We start from the raw sequence: 24,446 nt of genomic DNA, 5'->3' as shown, positions 1-24,446 counted from the left end.
AGTACATCTCCAAGGTATAGCCAGGCTGCTTAATTCTATTTTCTTACTAAAATCTCTGAAGATGGTGTGAAAAGATCAACCAGGCCAAATGCTAAATTTACTGTATAATGGATGCACATGTTTAAATAATATACTGTACACTATGTATTTGTAAGTAAAAATTGTCATGATTGGCTTCATAAAGGGGCACCGTGTAGAATCCTGCCTCTAAACAATGACTTATCTCGTCTTCCCTTTCCGAACGAGACCGAAATAGTACTAGCTAGTCCATGTTGGTTTAGGTTTGGAAGGATAATACTGTGTCGAATGGGAGTATAAGGAAATTAGAAGTAATTGTGAACTGATGAATGGACCAGCAAGAAACTTTAAATGGGGAATATGTCAGTTACTCAGATACATTTAGAAAAAGGTAATTTGAAACATTAACTGCAGATATCTACTGATCATTTTCTCATTTATTTGCCAATAGTACAGTCAAAATCTTACATATTGCCCTTTTATATCTACTAGTTCAGGTTCAGTTAAAACACTGAGTGAAGTCAAGAAAGTCTGAAAATAGACAAGAAAATAGCATTTGGGAAATGTAAAGTTGATTTCAATATATTAGATGTGAATACTTTTAGAATTCTTGATACAATATGTGAGCACAAAATTCTTGAACCATTCATCTGACCTATGTACAGTAAATAAACTAAACAGGAACATGCTATTAATGGTGCTATCCAGCCACAAGCACCAATATAGTGGATTAGTGGGGTGCCTGGAAGTGGACTCTTTCTGGTCCTCTTCCTCCTATATGAGCCATGTTCAAATTTCAAGTGGGTTCATCTGGTGTTTGCCTTCAAACTAGACCTGTTCCTCCACTGGCTACCAGAAAGCAGAATGTATTTGAGGCCGGTGATGTGTTTGACAAAAGTTTTATTACAAGGGGCACAACTTGGATTTTATCTTTATTTTATTTTGGTGGCTCTGTTTACTTTAAAACAAATGCATCAGTTATACAGTTAATTACATTTGTTTGGCATTAGTGTGGAATGAATGATCCACTTTGGGCGGCCAGTCTAAACGCAGGCTTCAAGTGGTCTAATGCACTTGTTTGAATCGGCATACGTATAATTATACAGTACAAGGTTCAGGACCAGGTCTCACTCTGGAATCGGCCTGCCCGTTCCATGGCCACCAGCATCTCGTCCGCCTGGGAAGAGGACATGCCCCCCTGGCTCCGAAAGCCCTCCTTCAGGGCATCACACACTGCCGTCGGCATCTGTTTGGCGTTGCTGGAGACAAAACGATGTGTTAGCGGACATCAGTCAGGAATCGTGATCATTAGGCCAAACCATAGCTGTTTATTGTTTTGTTCATATTGAAACCGACTTGGGTAAGATTGATGAAAATTGTGTCCATTTAAAAATGTGCCTTACCCTGCAATGTAAAAGTAGGCGTTCTTATTGACGATAAGGTCCCATAGCAGCACTGCTTGCTCTTTCACACGCTGTTGGACATAAATCTTGTCTTCCTGCAGGAGCACACAAGCCCATCCATTAGTGAGTGTGTGTGGGGTGGGGGTGGGGGGGGTCGGCATGTCGGCCTGCCTACCTGGTCCCTTGAGAAAGCTGTGAAGAGTGTCAGTTGTCCTGCTTTCACCATCTCCTCCCATTCCGCGCTGCAGTAGAAGTCCTTAGACTGGGAGCGGCAGCCGAAGAACAGCACATTGGCTGAGATGCACGATGAGAGACAGGATCATATGCTAACTGGTATACAATCTGATTCCATAAATGTATTATAACTTCTTTTGTCAGAACTCAAATGTCCCCAATCATACTATACAGGGAATGTAGTGAAGTCGGGGGGTTGACTGGATTGCTTTGGATTTTGGCCCATATTTCAGTGAGTATGGGACACAGACAGTATTGGTTGAATGGTGTGTTAAGGAAAGTGCCAAACGAATCCAAGGGAAACTCACCGGTCTTTCCCTGGGCTATCCTTTCCTGCAGAGCAGCCCTGAACGGGGCCACTCCGGTCCCGGGCCCAACCATGACCACGGGGGTTTCGGGGTCCTTAGGGAACTTCATACTCCCCTTCTTCACCCACAAAGGCACAAAAACGTCCCCTGGAAAACAGAAGCGTAAGACTGATTTTACCGTTCACACGTCGCTAAATATAATTTATTCTAATCCAGAGGATGGCTTTGGCAACAGGCAGACAGATATGGTTGGGTGTCAATGTAATCACGGTATGAGATTATCATTTTCAAATACAACCTCTTTTTGGCCTTTGTCATGGTCAATTTCAAGTCTATAAATTGCTTTTCATAATTATATTCTCGCCCTTGTTCTAAAACAGATTAATCAGACCCGAAGGGGGAATTATGCTATGTTCAGCATCCAGAGCTGTTACCACCAGCAGACAGTGCCAGAGCCCCTAGAGGCTGAAACGTTTAATGAATCAGCGCCGACAGACCTAGTCTCGGGTCCAGCGAGGCGAGCCAGGAGGAGCACAGGCCTTTGCGTGGTAAGTACATCTTTGTTTTGTATTGCACTACAGCTAGAAGTATCTGGATCCGGTTGGGATGTGCCTGTGTGGAAGTAGGAGAGGGGCAGGAGAAGGTCGGGGAACAGAGAACAGTTAATAAACTAAACATGACAGAGAACTCAAGTTAGTTGAATTCGGTAGGTTACTGCTGGGCCAGGGGCAAGCACCCCGGGGGATGTATTACTTCCCAGGTCAGACACGGCTCAGGGCTTCCACCTCACCTGCAGAGAGGAGGCAATGGAGAACGACCGAGGCTGGATCTCAGGGAACAGGTCCAGGAGATAGTCTACGCTCAGCTCTGCCGTGGTGTGGGGGAAGTCTGTCAAAACCTTAGGAACATTACACACCCAGGGAGTGAAAAGGTCGTCGGAGCAGGAAGAGCGGATGAATCTGGACACAGACGCTCAGTACCGACTTTTGACTTGACACTGAATATTGTTCAGCCTCACCTCCAGGGCGGTGCGTCGCGGCCTGTTGCAGTAGGAGTGCAGCTCATCCTGGCCCTGGGCCGAACTGAACTCGGCCAGCTTCTCCCGCTCCCGCTCGTCGGTGGCAAAGGTGGCGAGCAGCTCGAAGAAGGAGCGACGGGGCACCGCCGCAATGTCCAGGAAGGTCTCCGCCAGGCACCTCACAGTGCAGGGCTGGGCCAGACGGGCCGGAATGGAACCTGGGGAAACAGGTTCCATGTTTAAGATAGCATTAGTCCGCTGGATGACTGAAGAGTAAAATGTATGGCGGATAGGAGCCCAGGGGGACGCGTGCGTGGTTACGACCCCAACGACCAAGGCAGCCAAACGCAACACACATACTAACATGTGGCACTGTTGGTGGGGCTGAGGGTGAACTGGCGATCTGGATCCAGTCTCAGGAGCTGACAGAACTGCTCCACGTTCTCGCGGGTGTTTGAGGGCCGCATCAACACTACGTCCCCAGCAGTGAACCTGCCAATGGAGAGAAGGCTTTTAAGGATTATAATTTTAAAATCAAGCTTTTCAAGTGAGCAGTTATTTGACCACAAAGCAAGATGTTACACTGTCCGTTTTAGATGGTCACAGTTGCGACCTTTCAAGAAACTGGGACTCACTCAATACTCGAGCCTGTGATGTCAAACTCAATGTGTCGTACATCCTGGAAGTGGGAGGCCTTTGTTACCCTTTCATTGAACACCACCTTCGCCAGGAAGGGGTGTGTCGGAGAAGGAGAAATCGGCTGCTGTGGCACTCTTAGCCTATCCGCCACATTCTCAGTGACGTCATCCACAAATTGGAAAACGTACCTTGGAGGGAGCCTAAACAAACAAGCGTGCCGTCACACCACAGGACACCATGACACTGGGCCATCTGAGACATTATACACCATCAGAATGGAAGGACACTAACGGTTCATCATCCCTGATGGGGCTCTGGCCCGCAGGTGGTGGATATAGAGACAGCACTTTTTCCCAGAAGGACGTGATCCAGGGGTCAATCACTCCATCTGCACTGTTGGACACAAAAGTTAAGCTATAGTCAGCCAAAGTCAAGAGGATACGATGAGTGTATGTTTTGAGTTTTAAAAAAAATATATAAATACACACACACACACACATCCCAGGGAAAACCATGCGACAGCCTCTCACCCCAGGTCATGCTGGTCATCCGCCAAGCCAACAGGCAGCAGCACACTGGCCCCCAGCTGCATTAGACGCTTGTGGAGTTTCTTAGCCACAAAGTTGAACCTACAAGTGACAATGTAACAGTATTTAAAGTACTAATGATAAAGTATGCCATGTCCCTGCTGGTGCTGGATATTGGGGGGGGAAAATTAATTCATTGATCATCGGTCACATGGAGGACGACGCAATTGGCCAACACCGTCCGGGTTCAGGAAGTTAGTCGAAACGGGTTGCTCTCTGTGGCGGCTCGGGTGCCTGTGAAGTCAACTGCTGTAGACGACAGTTCATGTGTTCCCTCTGGCGCATAAGGATTCTGTTTGGACTTCCTGGTTGAGCGGGCAGTGTGATAAGATTATTATAGAATTAACAGTTAATTCTAGTCTGATGGATTTCAGAAGACACAAATCTCAACATCCATTGTCCTGATTTGCTGCAATGAAGCTACGCCTAATTAAGTATCACAGGCAAGAAAACCAGGGGAAAAGCAGGAGGGGGGGGGGGACTCCCAGTCATGCTTGATTTATCGTAAACCATATTTGGTCATACTTTGCCAAGATATATTTTTAAATGTGCATATACAGATCAAGGGACTCATGATTTATGTGGGGATGTTTTCAACAACAATTTAAAAAAAACACTCACCTGGGATATGAGGAGTCACCCAAACCCAGGACGGCATAGTCTAGTCGACACAGAGACCCAGCAGGCAAAGACTTCCGAAACACAAACCTCCAGAAATTCTGCAGAGATGTAAACAAAAAATAAAGGATACAAAATGCATACCGAGGTGATGAAGTCATTTTTGATAAATTGTGTTGGGCAATTTAAGTGCAAATTGACTAAACAGAGGAAAAAAAGCAGAGAAACATACACAGTTTTAGCATTATTATCTGATACCTTCATGTTGTCTGGTGGATCGCCTTGGCCAGTGGTGGAACACACAAACACAACCAGCGTCTCAGAGATGAGGTTCGCCTGTTGATGTACACAGGGTTCAGGTGCATGCCAAACATCCTGTTTAAAGATGCACTCTGGGACTTTTGCAATTCACAAAATGAACACTGGCACATGATTTGGTCTCATAATTAGACTAAAATAAATGTTTGTCATATCAGTTCATTTCTACATGGAGATTAGGCCTTACACAGGTGCTGGTCATAAAATTTGAATATCATCAAAAAGTTGATTTATTTCAGTAATTCCATTCAAAAAGTGAAACTTGTATATTATATTCATTCATTACACATAGACTGATATATTTAAAATGTTTATTTCTTTTAATTGTGATGATTATAACTGACAACTAAGGAAAATCCCAAATTCCGTATCTCCGAAAATTTGAATATTTCTTAAGACCAATACAAAAAAAGGATTTTTTAAAATGTTGGCCAACTGAAAATATGAACATGAAAAGTATGAGCATGTACTGCACTCAATACTTAGTTGGGGCTCCATTTGCCTGAATTACTGCAGCAATGCGGCGTGGCATGGAGTCGATCAGTCTGCGGCACTGCTCAGGTGTTATGAGAGCCCCGGTTGCTCTGATAGTGGCCTTCAGCTCTTCTGCATTGTTAGGTCTGGCGTATCGCATCTTCCTCTTCGCAATACCCCATAGATTTTCTATAGGGTTAAGGTCAAGCGGGTTTGCTGGCCAATTAAGAACAGGGATACCATGGTCCTTAAACCAGGTACTGGTAGCCAAGTCCTGCTGGAAAATGAAATCTGCATCTCCATAAATTTGTTCAGCAGCAGGAAGCATGAAGTGCTCTAAAACTTCCTGGTAGATGGCTGCGTTGACCTCGGACCTCAAAAAACACAGTGGACCAAAACCATCAGATGACATGGCACCCCAAACCATCCCTGACTGTGGAAACTTTACACTGGACTTCAAGCAACTTGGATTCTGTGCCTCTCCTCTCTTCTTCCAGACTCTGGGACCTTGATTTCCAAAGGAAATACATAATTTACTTTCATAAGAGAACATAACTCAGCAGCAGTCCAGTCCTTTTTGTCTTTAGTCCAGATGAGACGCTTCTGACACTGTGTCTTGTTCAAGAGTGGCTTGACACAAGGAATGCGACAGCTGAAACCCATGTCTTGCCTACGTTTGTGCGTGGTGGTTCTTGAAGCACTGACTCCAGCTGCAGTCCACTCTTTGTGAATCTCCCCCACAATTTTGAATGGGTTTTGTTTCACAATCCTCTCCAGGGTGCGGTTATCCCTATTGCTTGTACACTTTTTTCGACCACATCTTTTCCTTCCCTTTGCTTCTCTATTAATGTGCTTGGACACAGAGCTCTGTGAACAGCCAGCCTCTTTAGCTATGACCTTTTGTGTCTTGCCCAACTTGTTTTATGACCAGCACCTGTATAGTCATTTCATTAGATTGCATGTTTGCTGCTGTACCTTATGTCTACGATTAGGCCACTGGCATTGCGAGGTAGGTCTGTTTTTGTATAAAACATGGAAATAATTTTTCAAACGTTGACGGTCACCCTGATATGACCAATTAAAATGTTAACTTGAAAAGCCAAGAACAAGGGTTGCAAAATGTTAGCCCTATATAAGTAGAATTATTATCATACCTCAGCCAGCCATTAAATTACACGTTTGAAAGCGAGAGGTTTATAACATGGGGTACAAATCAACTCATCCATAAGAGTTTCCGGGGACCCGGAACAAAAATATTTCACAGTGGTAGAACTGTCATGTTGATAAAATAATTTTCAACTGACCACATTATAAATATCAAGTGCCTCCACCCTGACTTGCATTCGCCTTCTTTGTGCCTGTCGTCCGATCCGCTCGGCCGTGTCCTGGGCAGTGCCCGTCTGACTCCCATATAAAATCAACAGAGTTGGGGCTGACATTGTCACTGTGGATGAAGAATAAAAGATGACAGTACCATTATGATTCTTCCAATACAGCAGGCTGTGCACATTAACTTAATGAACTGCTTGATTGTACAGGAAGCGATGTATTCAAACCGGTAGCTAGCTAACCTTGCATAGAGCCTTGGATGCGATGGTCAATGGTCATATGTATAGAATTTGTAATTTGCTAACTACGTGATAAATTACATTCATTACACCACTTGCAGCAGACAAGATGAATACAGCTAGCTAACTAACAAACGTGGTTGTCAATACCAAATCACATATCCATTTTGTAGACCATCAATGAGACAACCTCAGCATCAAGAGAAAATTGACATGATTCTTTTAATTAGCAAGATAGGTTCTCTGACCAAAAGTGGATTGCTAGTTAATGTGGCTCATTTAGTACCTGTCGTCTGCCGCACGGCTCATATGATGCGGCAATGTCCTACTGTATTGGCTACGTGACAGATCCCTCGTTCACGAAATACTTCCATAAGATGTATAAAAGCCATACAACATCTGCGTTCAGTTCACGATGCTTACATAGAAAGCCATAACAGATACTCCTAGGGCAATAAACTCTTCATTTTGACCCAGTGAGGTTTTACATTTGACCTAGACTACGTTTCTTTCAGCATGTTGTTGTTGTGTGGCGATTTACGGCTACATCACGTGAATTGGTTGGTTGCCGTTTTACGACAGTGATTTGACTGGTCCGCAAACCCGATTCCATTTGGTCAAACAGATGACACCATTCATTTGAAAGACAGTCCACACACAGAGTAGATAAGATTTTATTTGAATAGGTTTTCCACATTACAATAATATCGTACCAGTGAAGAGAAGTGAGGGTCTCAGGTAACATTGTCGTCATGATGTCATTCCAAAATTACATCATGTTTGGCATTGTATGAAATTATAATCCACTAAAAACATAAAACTACATAAAAAGCAGGTAGTCAAGTGGTTAAGAGAACTGGGGCAGCAGACTGCTGGATATGAATCAAGGCTATTGAACTCCGGACCTAGAAGGCTAAAACATTTTTGTAATCTGAGACTAATTGTAATAAGTGAAGGCAAGTAAGTAAGAGGTAGAAAAAAATAAAAAATAATTGTCTCTATGGTGGGATAAACTAAAAAACAATTTCCAATACACATACATACAAGGGTTATATGTGTGAAACAGGACAAAAACATGAAACAACCAAAATATAGTCCCACAAATTAAACATGCTTTCTTTCTACATATTAATCCACTGGCTTCTCTGTCATTTGGTTGTTCTCACAGGTGACGTGTCATCGCTGTGATGGCATTACTACAGGACAACAGCTATGACCCGAGTGATGCCAACGCATTAACAACAGTGCCACACAAAACAGTGGTCCACAAGAAGGAATTTTTTAAAAGTACATAGCAGACTGAATATGCAGACCCTGTGAAGCGGTTTGATTTGGGGAAGTTCAGCATTTAAGACAGTTCAAAGTATGTTTGCCAAAGAACAGCCTACGTTGGAATATTAGGTTTTCCCATCTTCATCATCATCATAAGGTAGGCCTGAATCTTAGGCTGGTGGTCAAGGCGTATTGTATGCCAGCACGGCAAAAATAGCAATGTGGTATCCAAGTAGGCACCAGGCCTACTGCATCAAATGACATCCATAGGTATGGTCATTTATATGCCCATTTAGTTTCTGATTGAACTCTATTTCAGGGAAATTAATTCTGGGAAGATAACTTTTATGCAGTGACTATATATTACCCAGCGATAAAGTGTATATGACATGCAATGTATGCACTGCAACTATTCATCCATTTTGCAGCAGCAAATAAAAGATGTTCACACACACAAATTAAATTATAGACGTAGTATTCATTTTCTGTAAATATGTACATTCTACAGTGGCTGAAATATGTAAATAATTAAAATACAGACACTACTTCCACAGCATTTTGCAGACCTGAAGAAAAACGAACACATTTTCTTTTGTCGTGGTAGTTTCTAGCAATGTCCCAGCAACTGTGGTGTGTGCAGTAACAGCCCAGCAGAGCTGGAATTTGGCTGCGTTCAGTAATGTGAAAAGCCCTCGACGGTCGGAGTAGGTGAACTACGGTGGTAAATATGGTGGTTTATGCTAGGAGAGAGTATGTCTGCATCTATGCGAAACACATGAAAGCGCATTCAAAATCGGAAATATACAAATGGCTGACCATGTGACCAGAAAAGGACACTGAGCTCATCATAATTATCAATGCAATTGAATATCATTCAATTTCCTCATATTCAGCATGTTTTTGTTTTACTCTTGATTGTTCTGTTATCATACAAGCGTACTTTCTCCTCAAGCATGCGATGTTAAAGGTTTAGAGTGACATGTAATAGCTCTTAACTAACCTGAAGTGGTTTTGATGTGTACTGACCAAGGGACAAGCGCATGCATTTGGTTTGAGAGACTGGGCCTTAAATTCCAAGAAATTGAAATAAATACACAGAACAGTAGAGCCCTCAAGGAGTTGCAGTGCTTTGGGACCATAGGAAACAATCATATTAATATGTAAAATACAGTTCAAAAGTTGTGGGTCACTTAGAAATGTCCTTGTTTTAGAAAGAAAAGCAAAGTTTTTGTCCATTGAAATATGTGTAAACACATAAAATAAATGAAAAACAAGATATTTTTAATGGAATACCTGCTTAGGCTTACAAAGGCCCATTATCAGCAACCATCAGTCCTGTGTTCCAGTGGCACGTTGTGTTTGCTAATCCAAGTTTATAATTTTTGAAGGCAAATTTATCATTACAAAACCCCTTTTCAACTATGCTGATTAAAAAAAGCTATAAAACTGGCCTTTAGACTAGTTGAGTATCTGGAGCATCAGCAATTGTGGGTTCAATTACAGGGTCAAAATGGCCAGATCACAAAGAACATTTGTGAGACCCAGACCAAATGAAAAGATGCTGGAGGAGTGACACCATCTGTCAAGCATGGTGGAAGCAATGTGATGGTCTGGGGGTGCTTTAGTGGTAGATTTGTACAGGGTAAAAGGGATCTTGAAGAAGGAAGGCTAACACTCCATTTTGCAACACCATGCCATACCCTGTGGATGCCACTTGATTGGAGCCAATCTCCTCCTATAACAGGACAATGACCCAAACCACACCTCCAAACTATGCAAGTACTATTTAGGGAAAAAGCAGTCAGCTGATATTCTGTCCAGCACAGTCACCGGATCTCAACCCTATCGAGCTGTTATGGGAGCAGCTTGACCGTAGGGTAAGTAAGTACCCAACAAGCCAATCCAACTTGTTGGATGCGCTTCAGGTAGAATGGGGTGAAATCTCCTCAACAAATTGACAAATAGAACGCCAAAGATCTGCAAGACTGTAACTGCCGCAAATTGAAGAATCCAATCATTATTTCAATAAAAAAAAAAACTTTTTCTAATCTTGTCAATTACTTTATTTCCTATTGCCTTAGCTATATTTATTTTTCAAACGAATTCCTTTTTAATGGAAAACAAGGATCTAAGTGACCTCAAACCTTTGAACGGTATTTAACTGTGAACATTCACCCTCCTCACAACATTGTTTATATGAATAACAATATGAATCGATTTCTTATACACTGACTGATATATATTTTAGACGGTATATCAGTGGCCATTACTATCTATTACATGGAGAGAGAAGAAAGGAGTAGACGAAGTTCTCGAATAGTAGAAAGGCCAACGGTCACACACACACACACACACACACACACACACACACACACACACACTTGTCCCTTTTGGGGTACAATGTGTGAAGAAAAATGTGGTAATTTTTGGTAAACCGATATGATGCTGTTGCAAATATAGCCATGCAAAAGACAAGAGCGAATGAGTGAGTTCGTGACCAGGTTCCCGGGCTGGACCGAGGGCCGGCGGATCCGCGGGGGAAGGGGGTGGGGGGGGGTCAGTCCGGGCCCCTTTAGCCGTGATAGAGGCGCACGTGCTGGGTGATGTTGCTGCGACAGAGGGGGCACGACTGGAGGGCATCGCTGCACACCTGGCAACAGCAGACGTGACCACAGGGCAGGAAGATGACCTGAGACTAAGGGTGAAAAAAAAGCAAGGGAGAGGGTGTCATTAAACGTAGCAAGGACATTAACGTGCGTGTGCGTTTGCGTGTGGGGAGAGATAATTGCACCTTGTGAGGAGATTTTTTTGCAGACTTTAGGATTAGGGGTTAGGTCTAGATTAACATTCACACTTGGGGTTAGGACTGGAGCTAGGGTTAGGGCATACTCCCGGCTCCTCACCTCCATCTCCATGCACACAACGCACTCTGAGCTGCCCGGGGCCTCCATGGGGCTGGGCGCGGACGGGGTGACCGGGGTCAGCTGAGGGCTCGGTGTCTGGTCAGGGGCGCTGGGCTGAGTAGACGGTGACAGGACTGCTGCCACTTCCTGTGCATAGGGCTTACAGACCCCTGTGGTGGGGGAGGGGGACAGAGACTTCAATGTAATTTAATTGTCATTTCTAGCCCCTGTGCAGGGTAAGACTTGCAGTGTGTGTGTGTGTGTGTGTGTGTGTGTGTGTGTGTGTGTGTGTGTGTGTGTGTGTACCTTCTTCAAGCAGTTCGGTTGGCTGGTCCTTAGCCCAGTTAAGAAGAGCCTTTTGGACTCCCATCTCATTGATTCCCAGCTGGAAGTGCAGAAATATCATCTTGAACACACTCAAGAACATTGGTTCTTCTACTGTATCCTTATCAGGATCAGAACAACGATTCCCGAAATCTCTTAACCCGTACCCAAACGTGAACCTCAACAACCTCACCTTTATGCCTAAACGTAACCATCTAACACTAATCCTAATTTATGTCCTAAACCTAACCCCTACGCTGGAAAGAGCCCTCGTCCCTGTGGGGACTGGGTTAACAAACCTCACAGGGGTGGAGTAATCAGGAACTCTGTTCCTCACATGTACATTAAAACCAGGAAAACACAGACTGACTCTGACTACCATCTGATATCACACACACACACACACACACCTTGCTGAGGTCTTGGGGGGTCATGTGACGCAGGGCCTGGGCCGTGACCCTGTGGTGGGCCATGATGGGGAGGTAGTGCTGGGCCGACAGCGTACACAGCAGATTGACCAGGTCCCTCTCCACACCAGCCTCCTGAGACGACGAGAGAGACACCCAGAGACAGAGAGAAACGTCTGTATGTAACGTTCATTCCGCTGTGTCCAGCTACGGCAGTGAACGGCCAGTGAACGCAACTAGACAAATAAATCACAGAAATGGCACTTCGACCAAAACCACTGTCTGGGTGACGCTTCAACACTACAACTAGAAAATGAGGTCCAACGTGCTAAAAAGAAAACCAAATATCCCTTTAACGTCATGTGACTCCACAAGGCAGAAGAACTAGAAGGTTCCCAATAATGTTCTGGTGCTATACGGGGGGAGTACCTCCATGCGCAGCGACAGCGGCTTGGCATCCAGGAGCCTCTGGTACTGGATCATCCAGTAGTTCTGCTGGTTGGAGTCACTTTTCAGCTCCATCTCAGCCAGCACCTGTCGCAGCTCCACCTCCCGCTGGTCCTTCTGCTTCAGCAGCTGCTGCAGGAGGTCGCTGAGGGCCGAGCGCTGGTCCAACAGAACCTCCTGCACACACAGGGACAGAGTTTGGACCAGGACGCACGGCGTCAGCGGAGAGCCACGGCGTCGCACAAGCGGGAAAGAACAGGTCGCCCCGCTACGTGAAGCGTTTGATATGCGGACAGGCAAGCGCGCCTACACCCAGCCATCTTTAAAGGGGAGATGTGAAATGTCCTCATGGCAGGGTGACAAGGATGAAGGCATGACACTCAACAAGAGGAGGCAGCGACAGGATAGAAGCCAATGAGGAACCAAAACAAAAGGGAGAATAACTGTGCACTTTTAAGTTGCCAAGAGACTCGTCAGTGCCTTTATGACGTACCTGCAGGTTCTCAGTGTCCAGGTCGCGTCTCTTTACCTCCAGTCTAGTCAGTTGCATTAACTCTCCTTCTATTAGCCTTATCTAGAGACATGGGAACATAGCAGGGAGGTGAGCTGGAGGGTCCTGAAGGGGGGGGGGTGATGTCATGCATGTAATGTCAAAGCTCTGGAATCGATGGATGCTGCGTGGTTTCATCTTTACAGGCTGTAGCTACCAAACAAAAATAACAGTAGGCTGTGCGGAACAGCTGTTTGTTAGTGATTAGCTGGAACAAAAGCCTGCACCCACAGTATGTTTTCAAAGCCTACAATGTACAACCCCCTTTCCAAAAAGGTTGGGACGCTCCGTAAAATGGAAGTAAAATCAGAATGCAATGGTGTGCAAATCATTTAAACCCTATATTCCACAGAAAATAGTACAAAGACAACACATCAACTGAGACATTTTATTGTTTCTTGAAAAATACATGGCCCACTTTGAATTTGATGCCAGCAACACATTTCAAAAACAGGTGGGGCAGCGGCAACAAAAGAATGGAAATGTTGTGTAATGCTAAAAAACTAAACCTGTGGAATATCACAACTAATTAGTTCAATTGGCCACAGCTCAGTAACATAATTGGGAATAAAAAGATCAATCCAGAGAGGGATGGAAGTAAGGATGGGGCCCACTCTGTAAAAAGTGAGGACCACTTAATGAAAGACTGCGCAATTTAAGAATAATGATTCTCAATGCACAATTGCAAAGAGTTTGAGGATCTCATCATCTATGGTACATAATATCATTACAAGATTCAGAAAATCCGGAGAAATCTCTGTACACAAGGGACAAGGCCGTGATCTTTGGGCCCTCAGACGGCACTGCAATAAAAATACATGATTCTGTAGTGGAAACACGGCATTGGGCTCAGGAACACTTCTGAAAACCACTTCTGAAAACCAACAGTACGTCGCTGCATCCACAAATGTAAGTTAAAACTCTACTGTGCAAAGAAGAAACCATATATAAAACAAGATCCAGAACTAAGAGGTACCATCCAGCTTGTTATCAGCGCACAGTTCAAAAGCCAGCCTCTGTGATGGTATGGGGGTGCATTATTGCACGGGTGACTGTGAAGGCTCCATTAATGTTGAATAATATGTACAGGTTTTTGAACAACATATGCTGCCATCCAGACATCTTTTTCAGGGATGCCTTCCTTATTTCAGCAAGACAAAGACAAACCACATTCTGCACACGTTACAACAGCATGGCTCCGTAATAAAAGAGTCTGCTAAACTGCCCCGCCTGCAGTCCAGACCTGTCATCCATTGAAAACCTTTGGTGCATTATGAAACAAAGATATGACAAAGGAGACCCCGAACTGCTGAGCAGCTGAAATCCTATATCAAGCAAGAATGGGAAAACATTTCACTTTCAAAACTACCGCAATTGGTCTCCTCAGTTCCCAAACGCTTACAGGGAATTGTTCCAAAGTACAGGTGATGCAACACAGTGTTGAACATGCCCCTGTCCCGACTTTTTTTGAAACGTGTTGTTGGCATCAAATTCAAAATGAGCATGTATTTTCTCAAAAATAATAACATTTCTCAGTTTCAACATTGGATATTTTCAATTAAATATCAGGGATAAATGATTTGCACATCATTGCATTCTGTTTTTATTTGCATTTTACTCCGTTTTTGGAAACGGGGATGTATGTGATATTCAATGACATGGACTCTATAGTAGAAAGTGTTTGTTTAGAAAATGTTTCAGCCCAGGGTGGTGCCCTGTCCCCAACGGTGACGCAAATGAACACTCAATGGTGTGTGACACCGGAGAACACCGACTTCACACTGAACGACACTGAAATCATAATGGCCGTGTGTAATGTAGGTGTGTGTCGTGGCAGCGCACCTGCTCCCGGATGTAGCCATGCACACTGTCCTTCTGGAGCTGCAACGCTTGGAAGGCAGCCTTCTGCATCTCTTCCTGTAGAGGGCCACAGAGAGTCAGCTCACCCACCGGAGCCCCATCACCGCGTTTCCACCCTCGCCCCAACGCGATAACCTCGCCCCAACGCGATACCAGGCCAAAGTGCAACAGAACCAGTCAGACATTCCCTCCAGCGGCAAAGCTATTGTAAAAATGTGTTTGCTAGCTTCGTTCACCATTTGTTTACAACCACGTTTGCATGAACCGTTTCTACTCACTTGAATAATGGCATGCCGAATAACAAGAAATCATGGCAGATGCGAAACAGGAAGTTTCTGCTCAGTGTGGTGGGATCTTTATGTGTCTGTTAGATTGCTTATGGCAGAAAGTTTACTTTAATCATACTGAAGTAAACTTGGGGAGTCACGCAATTATACAGTATATTCAGTAGTGCTTCCACCGTGACCAGGGAGAGAATGACGTTTTCAAGCTACATATCAAATAACTTTTGAAGTTCACACGTTGATGAGACTGATGCTAATTTGCATTCACTATCCAGGGACTTAATACAATCTCATTCACTATCCAGGGACTTAATACAATCTCATTCACTGTCCAGGGACTTAATACAATCTCATTCACTGTCCAGGGACTTAATACAATCTCATTCACTATCCAGGAGCTTATTATGACTAAAATGATTTGGTTCCATAACCTCACCATGTAGTCTCCCCAAACCCTTAATGTGGCAGCGAGCACATTAAAGTTTGTGTTCAGTGCATGATAACATCCATGTTATGAGAACTACGTCTTCACACTTTGATTTCAATGGAAGGGTTTTCCATTGAAATCAAACCACTGGATGGAAAAAATAAATAATCCATGCAGATTTTAGAATCTGGATGGAAACTTAGCTAATGATGCATGTAGCAGTAAAAATACATTTTACCTCCTGTAGGATTTGAGCAATGGCTTTGGATTTGTCTAGCTGCTGAAGAGAAAGCACCTGATCGAACTTCCTGTCCTGGCTCTCCAGACTACAATGACAGGAGACAGGAAGCAAGGTGGACATGAGTTCCTAAACAGGAACCTGGCAAAAGACTTCCAGATAACTGGATTAGACCAAACAATATATCACTGACACACTTTGTATGTGTTTCACTATCCTGGTGGGGCTCTGCAGGTCCTCAAAAGGAAAATAGCTATTTTTGGGTTAGTGTGTAGGGTAAAAGTAGGGTTAGGGTTTATGGATAGTTTGTGTGTAGGGTAAAAGTAGGGTTAGGGTTTATGGATAGGTTTAGGGTGTAAGGTAAAAGTAGGGTTAGGGTTAGGTTTTAAGGTTTATGGTTAGGGGTAATAGAAAATAGGATAAATGATTCATGCCAGCACAGAGATTTGTAAATTGTGTATATATGTGTGTATGTTTGTTTGTTTGTTTGTGTGCATGCTTGCGTGCGTGCGTGTACTGACCTCCTACAGGTCTCTGTCACCAGGTTCTGTCTGCGTGAGTCACTGGCCTCCTGCAACAAGCGCATGGTGCAGCTCTCTGACAACATCTTCTGCATGGCCCCTGGAAAAAGGGAGAAACCGAGGGAAGGAGGAGCAGAGAGGGAGAAACAGAAAAAGAGAGAGGGAGAAGGGAGGAAGGAGGAGAGAGAGGGAGAAGGGAGGAAGGAGGAGGAGAGAGGGAGAAGGGAGGAGAGAGGGAGAAACAGGGGTGAGATGGAGGAGAGAGGGATGGAGGAAGAGAGGGAAATGTCTCATGAATGTATAGATGAGACGAGACTTTCCTCTTGGCGGCCTTATTTCCCATCATTCTCACCTGCTACGTCTTTCTTCCTAAGTGAATCAGTCTCCTCTTGAGTGATGGCTGTCAGCTGCTCCAGCCGTAACCTGCACCAGTAGAGGAAACAAAGTCAGACTGCCGCAACCGTTTTCTGCACCGTTCCATTTTAAGTGAAGGAAATTCCATTCCACTTCCATTTGGTATTAGTCATAAAATGTAGCCAGTGGATTACGAATACGCATCAGATGGTTGAGTGTCTCGGCCAGCGTGAGTGGTATAATAGTTTTAGCTGTTAGGGCCATAGATAGATTGCTCCATTCAGGGAGATCAATAAGTACATCTCTCGGCACCACTTACCGGTCCTCCTCCAACTGTTGGAGAAACTCTGCACTCTTTCTCTGTCTGGAAAAAAGAAAAACACACACAGAGGGTCAGAAAGGAAATGAACGGGATTAGTGTAATCCACAGGGGAACGGTGTGCCATTCAGATGCAGAACCCAATGTACTGACAAGAATGACAAGAACACAGAAGGCCTATTCAGACACAGAAGACTGACAAAACACAGCTTCATGTTTTTCAAACACCAACACCCAAGAGACCATTAATGGAGACTGAGATCCAGACTCAGTGAAGGAGATCTAGTTTAAATGAAACAAACGTCATCTTTTCTGGTTTAGGTCTATCCTGAGTGCGAATCCTTTTGTTCTGTAAAGGAAGGTGTCACTAAAAGCCTGGTTCACTCTGGACATAAACATGCATACTGTGTGTGTGTATGTATATGTATATATGTATGTATTTGTAAAGGACCTCATGTAAAAGGTTCTTCTCAACCTCTTTAGTGACATCGAGGCTAACTAACACTCTGCCTCTGACTCTCTCTGCCTGCCTCTCACTCTCTCTGCCTGCCTCTCACGCTCTCTGCCTGCCTCTCACGCTCTCTGCCTGCCTGCCTCTCACTCTCTCTGCCTGCCTGCCTCTCACTCTCTCTGCCTGCCTGCCTCTCACTCTCTCTGCCTGCCTGCCTCTCACTCTCTCTGCCTGCCTGCCTCTCACTCTCTCTGCCTGCCTCTCACGCTCTCTGCCTGCCTGCCTCTCACTCACCGTTTGTTTTCCATTAACAGGTTGCTGATACGGCTTGTAATGCCCGTCTCGGCTTGGCGAACCTTCTTCAGAGTCCTCTGTCTCTCCGCCTCCTGGAGCTTCTGCTGAACCGACACACCTAGTTCCAGACGCTCCTGTTCCTGCAGATGGGAAAAGACGTAACCATGCCCTTGAGCAAGGCCCTACACCATGAAGAGCTCCTGGAGTGCTGCTTTGCACTGCTCGCTATTGTGAAAATGTCTGTGCAAATACCTGTGCAAATGGACCAACAAAGCAATATTGTTAACGTCTCATTTGACAAAGGGGGTTTGGATTATAGGGGAAGACGAGGCAGGGAGTATAGGTCTGGCAAACTCCACATTGCGGTCATGAGGAAAACGTGGTCTGGCTGTGAATTAAAGCTGAAGTACGTAACTGTCAAGAACAGAAAGTATTTTCCATAATTTTCTCATAAATCTCGCCTGCTGCTGGTGTGAACTCTTAAAGCCCCACACATTACTGTTCACTTTATTCTGCTTATCTTAAAAAAAATAAAAATAAAACAGGTCTTCATCCGACCAGGTGAGTTGACAAGCCATTCCATTTTTTATAAAATTGTCTCACTGCTTGATCCACACAATGAGAGTAGTCACTTCCTTATCGTTTTCCCATCCTCAGCTCTAATAAAAAAATATATATAATTTCCCCGCTACTGCGCGAGCAACCTTAGCAGCAGTATACAGAGGGGTTTCAGATGCGGGCCTGAGAACATCGGATACGGTAGGAATTCATCTACGATCCAGGTTAATAGAATAGCGATGTGTCAACACACAACAAAATATGTACTTGGGCTTTAAGGCGTAAGAGAGGCAAAAGACAAGGTATTTCATTTGACAGTCTGTCCGGGGGGGGGCTTTAGCTACGGTACCGCTGAGTGTTGGTGTGTTTCAGCTCTGTCTCTGCGATGTGTGACAGTAATCAGCCAGCAGTCACCTGTTTGACAGACATCAGGATGTTCTCCTTGTAAGAGTTATTCATAAGGAGGAGCTGGTGGTGCTCCTTCTGCTTCTCCTCCAGCTGGCGCTCAAACACTAGCTTCTCGTGATTCCTCTGCTCCTGCAGGCCATAATGTGAGAGAGAGCAAGGGAGGGCGGGCATTAAGGCAGGGGACGGGACTCTGGGTTGTCAACCACTGAGTGATGATAAACAATGAGTTCTCAGCCGTACCTTTCTCTTCTCGTAGTCGTTGAACTTACTCTGTGGATGGAAAGACAGCAAAATACAGAAAGGAACCAGTCAGAGAGTTACGTTAATATCAGAAAGGAACCAGTCAGACAGTTATGTTAATATCAGAAAGGAATCATTAGCAAAGAGAGGCTACTGGCCTGCTACTCTAAGCACCCCTAAAGAGATCTAAATTCAATTGAGGCGTGAAGTGTGTGTGTGTGTGTGTGTATATATATATGTGTTTTAGGTCTAACTACACTCATGTCACAATGAGTATAGTAAAACCAGAAATAACCTTTTGCCAGTCCCCATGAGGAAAAAGCCAATTTCCAGCTCAGGGTTTATGTTTAGGGTCAAACTATGTTTAGGGGTTTCTTTAAGGTCCAGACGTTGTTGGTTAAGTTTAGGATTAAGGTTAGGCATTACATCTAGGTAAAGTTTAGGCATAAATGTTACTTTATTGAGGTTAAGGTTAGGGTTAGATTAGGGTAAGGGTTAGGTTTAGGCCAAGGGAGCATGCAATTTCAATTTTCTGGTCCCCATGAGGATAGCCATACAAACTTGTGTGTGTGTGTGTGTGTGTGTGTGTGTGTGTGTGTGTATGTGTGCGCATGTATAAATGTGTGTGTGTGTGGTAATGATCAACTGATATCTGATCCATGAATCTGATCATTAAGTTGTGTGCACTTTACCCACAGGATCTCTAAGTGATCCATGTCATGTTGGGGTCTGAACATCTATTACAATGTTCAAAGGAATTGTAACAGCTGCTCTCTTCACCTGCATGTCCATTTATATGGTTTTAACATGGTATATTTGACATGACAACTGTGAATTTCTTCACGCAATGCAAATAAGAGCATTCCACAGGCAGAAACAGGCCATGTACATTTCCCGGTTATAAGTAAACCGTATCCAGAATCCAGAAAAAGTCCAGCTCTTCTCGTCATGAGGAAATTAAATGGACAAAACACAAAGGCAACAATAATTCCTACAAAACATGACCATTCATTTCTAGATCAGACAGCAGTCTCAACCAATGACATCTCCAACTGCAAAATTGTAAAAATAAATATTACTATGGTCTAGATATGTATCGAAGGGAAAGAGGACAGGACTAGGAGAAGGGTTTCTCAAGGCTGCGTGGAAGCATGTTCTTTCCTAAATAGCACCGACTCCACAGAAACAAAATGGCGGCGGGCTGAGACCATGCCAGCACCAACCTGCCAGGCCACCTCCAGCCCGTCCACATTGTCTGAGCTCTGCTTCCCGGAGTCCCCCTCCAGCACGGGAAGAAGGTACTGAGACGGAGGACAGTACTCCTCCCCCAGCTCTGTCAACACACACAGACGGACAGGTCAGACGGACAGGTCAGACAGACAGATGATATAGACAAATGAGACAGACATGACAGACGGACAGATGAGACAGACAGGCCAGACAGGCCAGACGGACAGATGAGACAGACAGGCCAGACGGATAGATGAGACAGACAGGCCAGACGGACAGATGAGACAGACAGGCCAGACGGACAGATGAGACAGACAGGCCAGACGGATAGATGAGACAGACAGGCCAGACGGATAGATGAGACAGACAGGCCAGACGGACAGATGAGACAGACAGGCCAGACGGACAGATGAGACAGACAGGCCAGACGGATAGATGAGACAGACAGGCCAGAAGGATAGATGAGACAGACAGGCCAGAAGGATAGATGAGACAGACAGGCCAGAAGGATAGATGAGACAGACAGGGCAGAAAGACAGGCGAGACAGTGTGTGTAGGTGTGTGGGTGAAAGCAAGAGTTTTGACTGAATTTTCACTAGCTTTGACCAGAAACCTGTTCCTAATTATATTTATTGAACTTTTGCTTAGCCAGGGGAGTCATTGCAGAGTCATCCCTTCCAAATTGGCTCTGCATAAACACACATCATATACAGAGTACAACAATACAACGCAAAATAAATATTAGAAATATGAATCACAATTCAATAGCCACAGTAACCACATCCTAACATGACCCATGTTGCTCACCGTTGCAGAGGAAGCGTTGGATGTCCTCCGTCCCCACATTACACACCGAGGCGGGGGGGTAGGACATCTGAGCAGCGTCCAGGGTCAGGCTCTGGTTGGACAACACATGCACGCTGTTAACAGCAGACAGACTGGAAAGTGTCACAACCCTAAACCAACCTCACTCCGCGTACGGGTACCCACATACTTCTAAAGTGCGTGCGAGTGCCAATTCCTGTGGTAACTCCCTCACGCTGGTCTCACTCAGGTCCAGTGTGCGCAGACTGCACAGACGGCCCACGGAGGAAGGCAGACCATTTAAACAATTCCCTATGGAGGAAGGCAGACCATTTAAACAATTCCCTATGGAGGAAGGCAGACCATTTAAACAATTCCCTATGGAAGATGACCACGTCCCCGACCGTCAGAGCCCACCCACCAACCCTGACAGGTGACGGTAACCTAAGGCCCTAGTCAGAGGCAACGCGACATCCTCACCTTTCACATTGAGCGTCTGCAGATGTCTGAGATCACCGATGGAGTCCGGCAGGGACTTGATCTGGTTCTTCTCTAAATTCAGCACCTAAAAGGACAAGAAATAGCCGTCGGTGGGAAATCTATTCAGGCTTGTTTCCACTCATCCGTCTGTTCTCAAAGTCCTATATTTGTATTGATCTGACCTGCAGAGATGCTAGTTGTCCTATATCGTCAGGGAGGGAAGTGAGATTGTTCTCATGCAAATCCAACACCTACGTAAGAGGGTTGGGGAGAAAGGGCAGAAAACCACGGGAAATGAAACCATTCTGTTTAATAGACCAAATGTTTTGAACCAATACCCCATACACTGGAGTGTGTCAAACTAGCAATAACACCACATAAACATAGCAATGTAAAAACAGGAATGCATTCTGAGAAAGTTGTTAAGAGTACACAGAATGGATTCTCTAATGTTTGCTTTTTTTCTAAGTAATGAGACAAGCTTGTTCTTATTTTTATCTTCTGCAATGTGCAGTGCATTCTGCAGTGCTCCGGCTTAATGTTTTCTACAGCATACAGGCAAGGTAATGATTACTTTGTCCAATGCAATGTATAGACCTTTAGTGTGACCAGAGAGCTGATACAACAGCCTTTGGGCACCAGGGACTTCAGCTGGTTTCCATGGAGAATGAAGACCTGGTAAAACAGAGACACAGGGATGTGACTGGCTGGGAAAGGCTCTAAAGAACGCAACATGTCCTCTCTATACAACCTGTCAACCAGGGTGCGTTCAATTCCACTGGTGTTTTGAGAGCATCAAAACTAAAATACATACAGAAAGGGCACATTTTGACTGTCTTTAGGATCTACAAATAATATTGAGTTCTGCCTTTAGTCAGCTGAAATGTCAAACGCTGTTACTTAAGTATTACTCAGGAAGTGAATATAAATGCCAAGGTCTTTCCTTGAACGGGCCATGGTCAGCCTTACCTTCTTCTGTAACACCTTGCAAATGGAGAAGGCACTAGATGGAACCTTGGCAGAGAGACAATAAGACATGTTGAGTTTTTAAGCTGACTAAGCTAAAGACTTGAATATTACATGCTTAAGATTGAAATGTTACATTCTTCCGTCATCCATTTGTTTGAGAATTCATTAAATAAATGAGCAATTATACATTTTCTATTACATTTTTAACCACAACTTTATACTAGCGGTCACCTCTGTAAGCTCACAAGCGGAGATGTCCAGAATGTCATCCGCCCCTGCCTCTTTGGACTGAAAGAAAGGGTAAAGTCAAGTTGTCATTGAGTCAATGTACACAGTCACATTTTGGTAAAAGCTCCTTTTGTCCAGCCGCTGTTGTTGTTTAAAAAGTGCATTCTTGAAAATAAGATTAGAATACATACATTCTACTTTTGTGAACAAACTGAATGAACTGGTAATGATCAGCCAATCAGGGACCTCCAAGGGGGCGCTGCGGTCAGAGACACTCTCTCCTAACATAAAACTGACTATCACAGGTTTAAGCCATAGCTGAAGAATGGCTGGGAAGAACTATGGGAAAGGCAAATTGGCAGGTTGTCAGGTGAGTAAGTGTGCCCACAGGCGTTGACCCACATTACTTGGAAGAGTGTTGTAGAGAAAAGCAGTATGGCTTGGCGCTGGATACCTATTAGCAGGGCTTACTGTGGTCTTAAACACTCCCGAATAAGGCATTGTTGCTGTGAGACAGGGCTGTAGATACAATTGGATGCTTTATGCCTAAGAACAGCTCTTTGCCGTGGTATATTGGACACACCACTTCATGCCATATTGCTTAATTACAATTAATTACTGCCGCAGACTGTTACTGAGCCTGGGTCCTCTCTAGGTTTCTTCCTAAAATTCAACCTTCTTAGGGAGTTTTTCCTAGCCACTGAAATTCAACACTACTGTTGTTTGCTCCTTGGGGTTTAAGGCCGGGTGTCTCTGTGAAGCACTTTATAAATACATTTGATTGATACAGACAGATTTTAAAGAAACAGTGAATGAAGGTCCTACCAAGCAGAGTTGGTACTCCAGGCGCTTCTTGGAATCCTCACTGGGTTTCTTCTTTCTGAAGAACAGAGGCATCCTGAGGACGTATTGTGTCTCCTGTCTGTTCGTTTTGGAGGCTGAGTTTGTGCCCCCTACTCTCGGATTTTGATCTCCGAGCCGAGGGCAGATGGGTTGAGATGAGGAGATATTTCTCACCAATACTGTGGAGAAGAAAATACAGTGTTCAGTTCCACACAGACAGTTGTCAGTAAAATCGGCGTTGGTCAAAATACAACTTTAACAAGACATTTGTCAAATGAAACATTTTGAAGGTCAACAATTTTCCACTAAACACACTAAGACCAACAAACACAATGTGTTGTCAAAATACCCATCTAGCTTACTAACGCTTCTGCAAAAGTAATTACCGTGATACTGATAGATTGCTAGCGAACGTTTTACAGTTTACTGTCGATGGACTTCCAGGTGAATTCCACAGTAGCTAATTTTCTACAATGATGGAGACAGAACACGTTCTTTCAATTATGTACTACTGTAGTAGCTACCTAACTAAATAAAAAACAGTACCATTACTAGCTAGCTCGCTATCAAACGTATGAAGTCGACAAACCATTTATATTCGACTAGGGCAAAGACTAATACAAAATACAATAAAATGCTGAGTGCGAAGAAGGTCGATATTCCGATATATTATAATTCGTTTACAGTGCTTATTGATTGTACTTCTGATCTGTTTTTGGTTTGTTTAGCTAGCTAGTTAGTTGTTAGTCGATTCAGCTCCAGATCCAGGATGCTTTCCACTGTTTTGAATGACGTAAAGGCATGACAGGCGTCATCTTGACCAAATCTCGCGTTATCCGTTTTGGTATAA

At 44.2% G+C, this 24,446-nt stretch overlaps 2 protein-coding genes across 2 annotated transcripts; both read right to left on the bottom strand.

Moving 5' to 3' along the window:
* Nucleotides 1–657: 657 nt before the first annotated feature.
* On the bottom strand, nt 658–7,733 carry ndor1 (NADPH dependent diflavin oxidoreductase 1). The gene is made up of 15 exons (XM_010889695.4): nt 7,472–7,733; nt 6,922–7,061; nt 5,084–5,161; nt 4,829–4,926; nt 4,151–4,249; nt 3,912–4,013; nt 3,617–3,820; nt 3,346–3,473; nt 2,982–3,199; nt 2,754–2,861; nt 2,461–2,575; nt 1,964–2,110; nt 1,597–1,715; nt 1,422–1,516; nt 658–1,277 (listed from the first exon to the last, which is right to left on the bottom strand). Exons 2-15 carry the CDS (start codon nt 7,054–7,056, stop codon nt 1,133–1,135), a joined length of 1,791 nt encoding a protein of 596 aa, XP_010887997.2. The 5' UTR covers nt 7,057–7,061; nt 7,472–7,733; the 3' UTR covers nt 658–1,132.
* A 2,772-nt stretch (nt 7,734–10,505) lies between these two features.
* lrsam1 (leucine rich repeat and sterile alpha motif containing 1) lies at nt 10,506–24,359 on the bottom strand. Its single transcript, XM_010889696.4, has 24 exons — nt 23,983–24,359; nt 23,579–23,775; nt 22,757–22,813; nt 22,526–22,570; nt 22,154–22,231; nt 21,739–21,807; nt 21,557–21,641; nt 21,267–21,388; nt 21,080–21,170; nt 20,266–20,375; nt 19,043–19,072; nt 18,809–18,931; nt 17,837–17,976; nt 17,092–17,136; nt 16,771–16,841; nt 16,419–16,518; nt 15,898–15,985; nt 14,931–15,005; nt 13,032–13,112; nt 12,521–12,715; nt 12,095–12,226; nt 11,667–11,745; nt 11,361–11,530; nt 10,506–11,152 (listed from the first exon to the last, which is right to left on the bottom strand). The coding sequence occupies exons 2-24, from the start codon at nt 23,648–23,650 to the stop codon at nt 11,030–11,032; spliced, it is 2,181 nt and encodes a 726-aa protein (XP_010887998.3). The 5' UTR covers nt 23,651–23,775; nt 23,983–24,359; the 3' UTR covers nt 10,506–11,029.
* Between the last annotated feature and the right edge of the window lie 87 nt (nt 24,360–24,446).

Source organism: Esox lucius, chromosome 14 (assembly GCF_011004845.1).
Source record: "Esox lucius isolate fEsoLuc1 chromosome 14, fEsoLuc1.pri, whole genome shotgun sequence".
Classification (NCBI taxonomy): Eukaryota; Metazoa; Chordata; class Actinopteri; order Esociformes; family Esocidae; genus Esox; species Esox lucius.
This window is presented reverse-complemented; position numbering and strand designations above follow the sequence as displayed.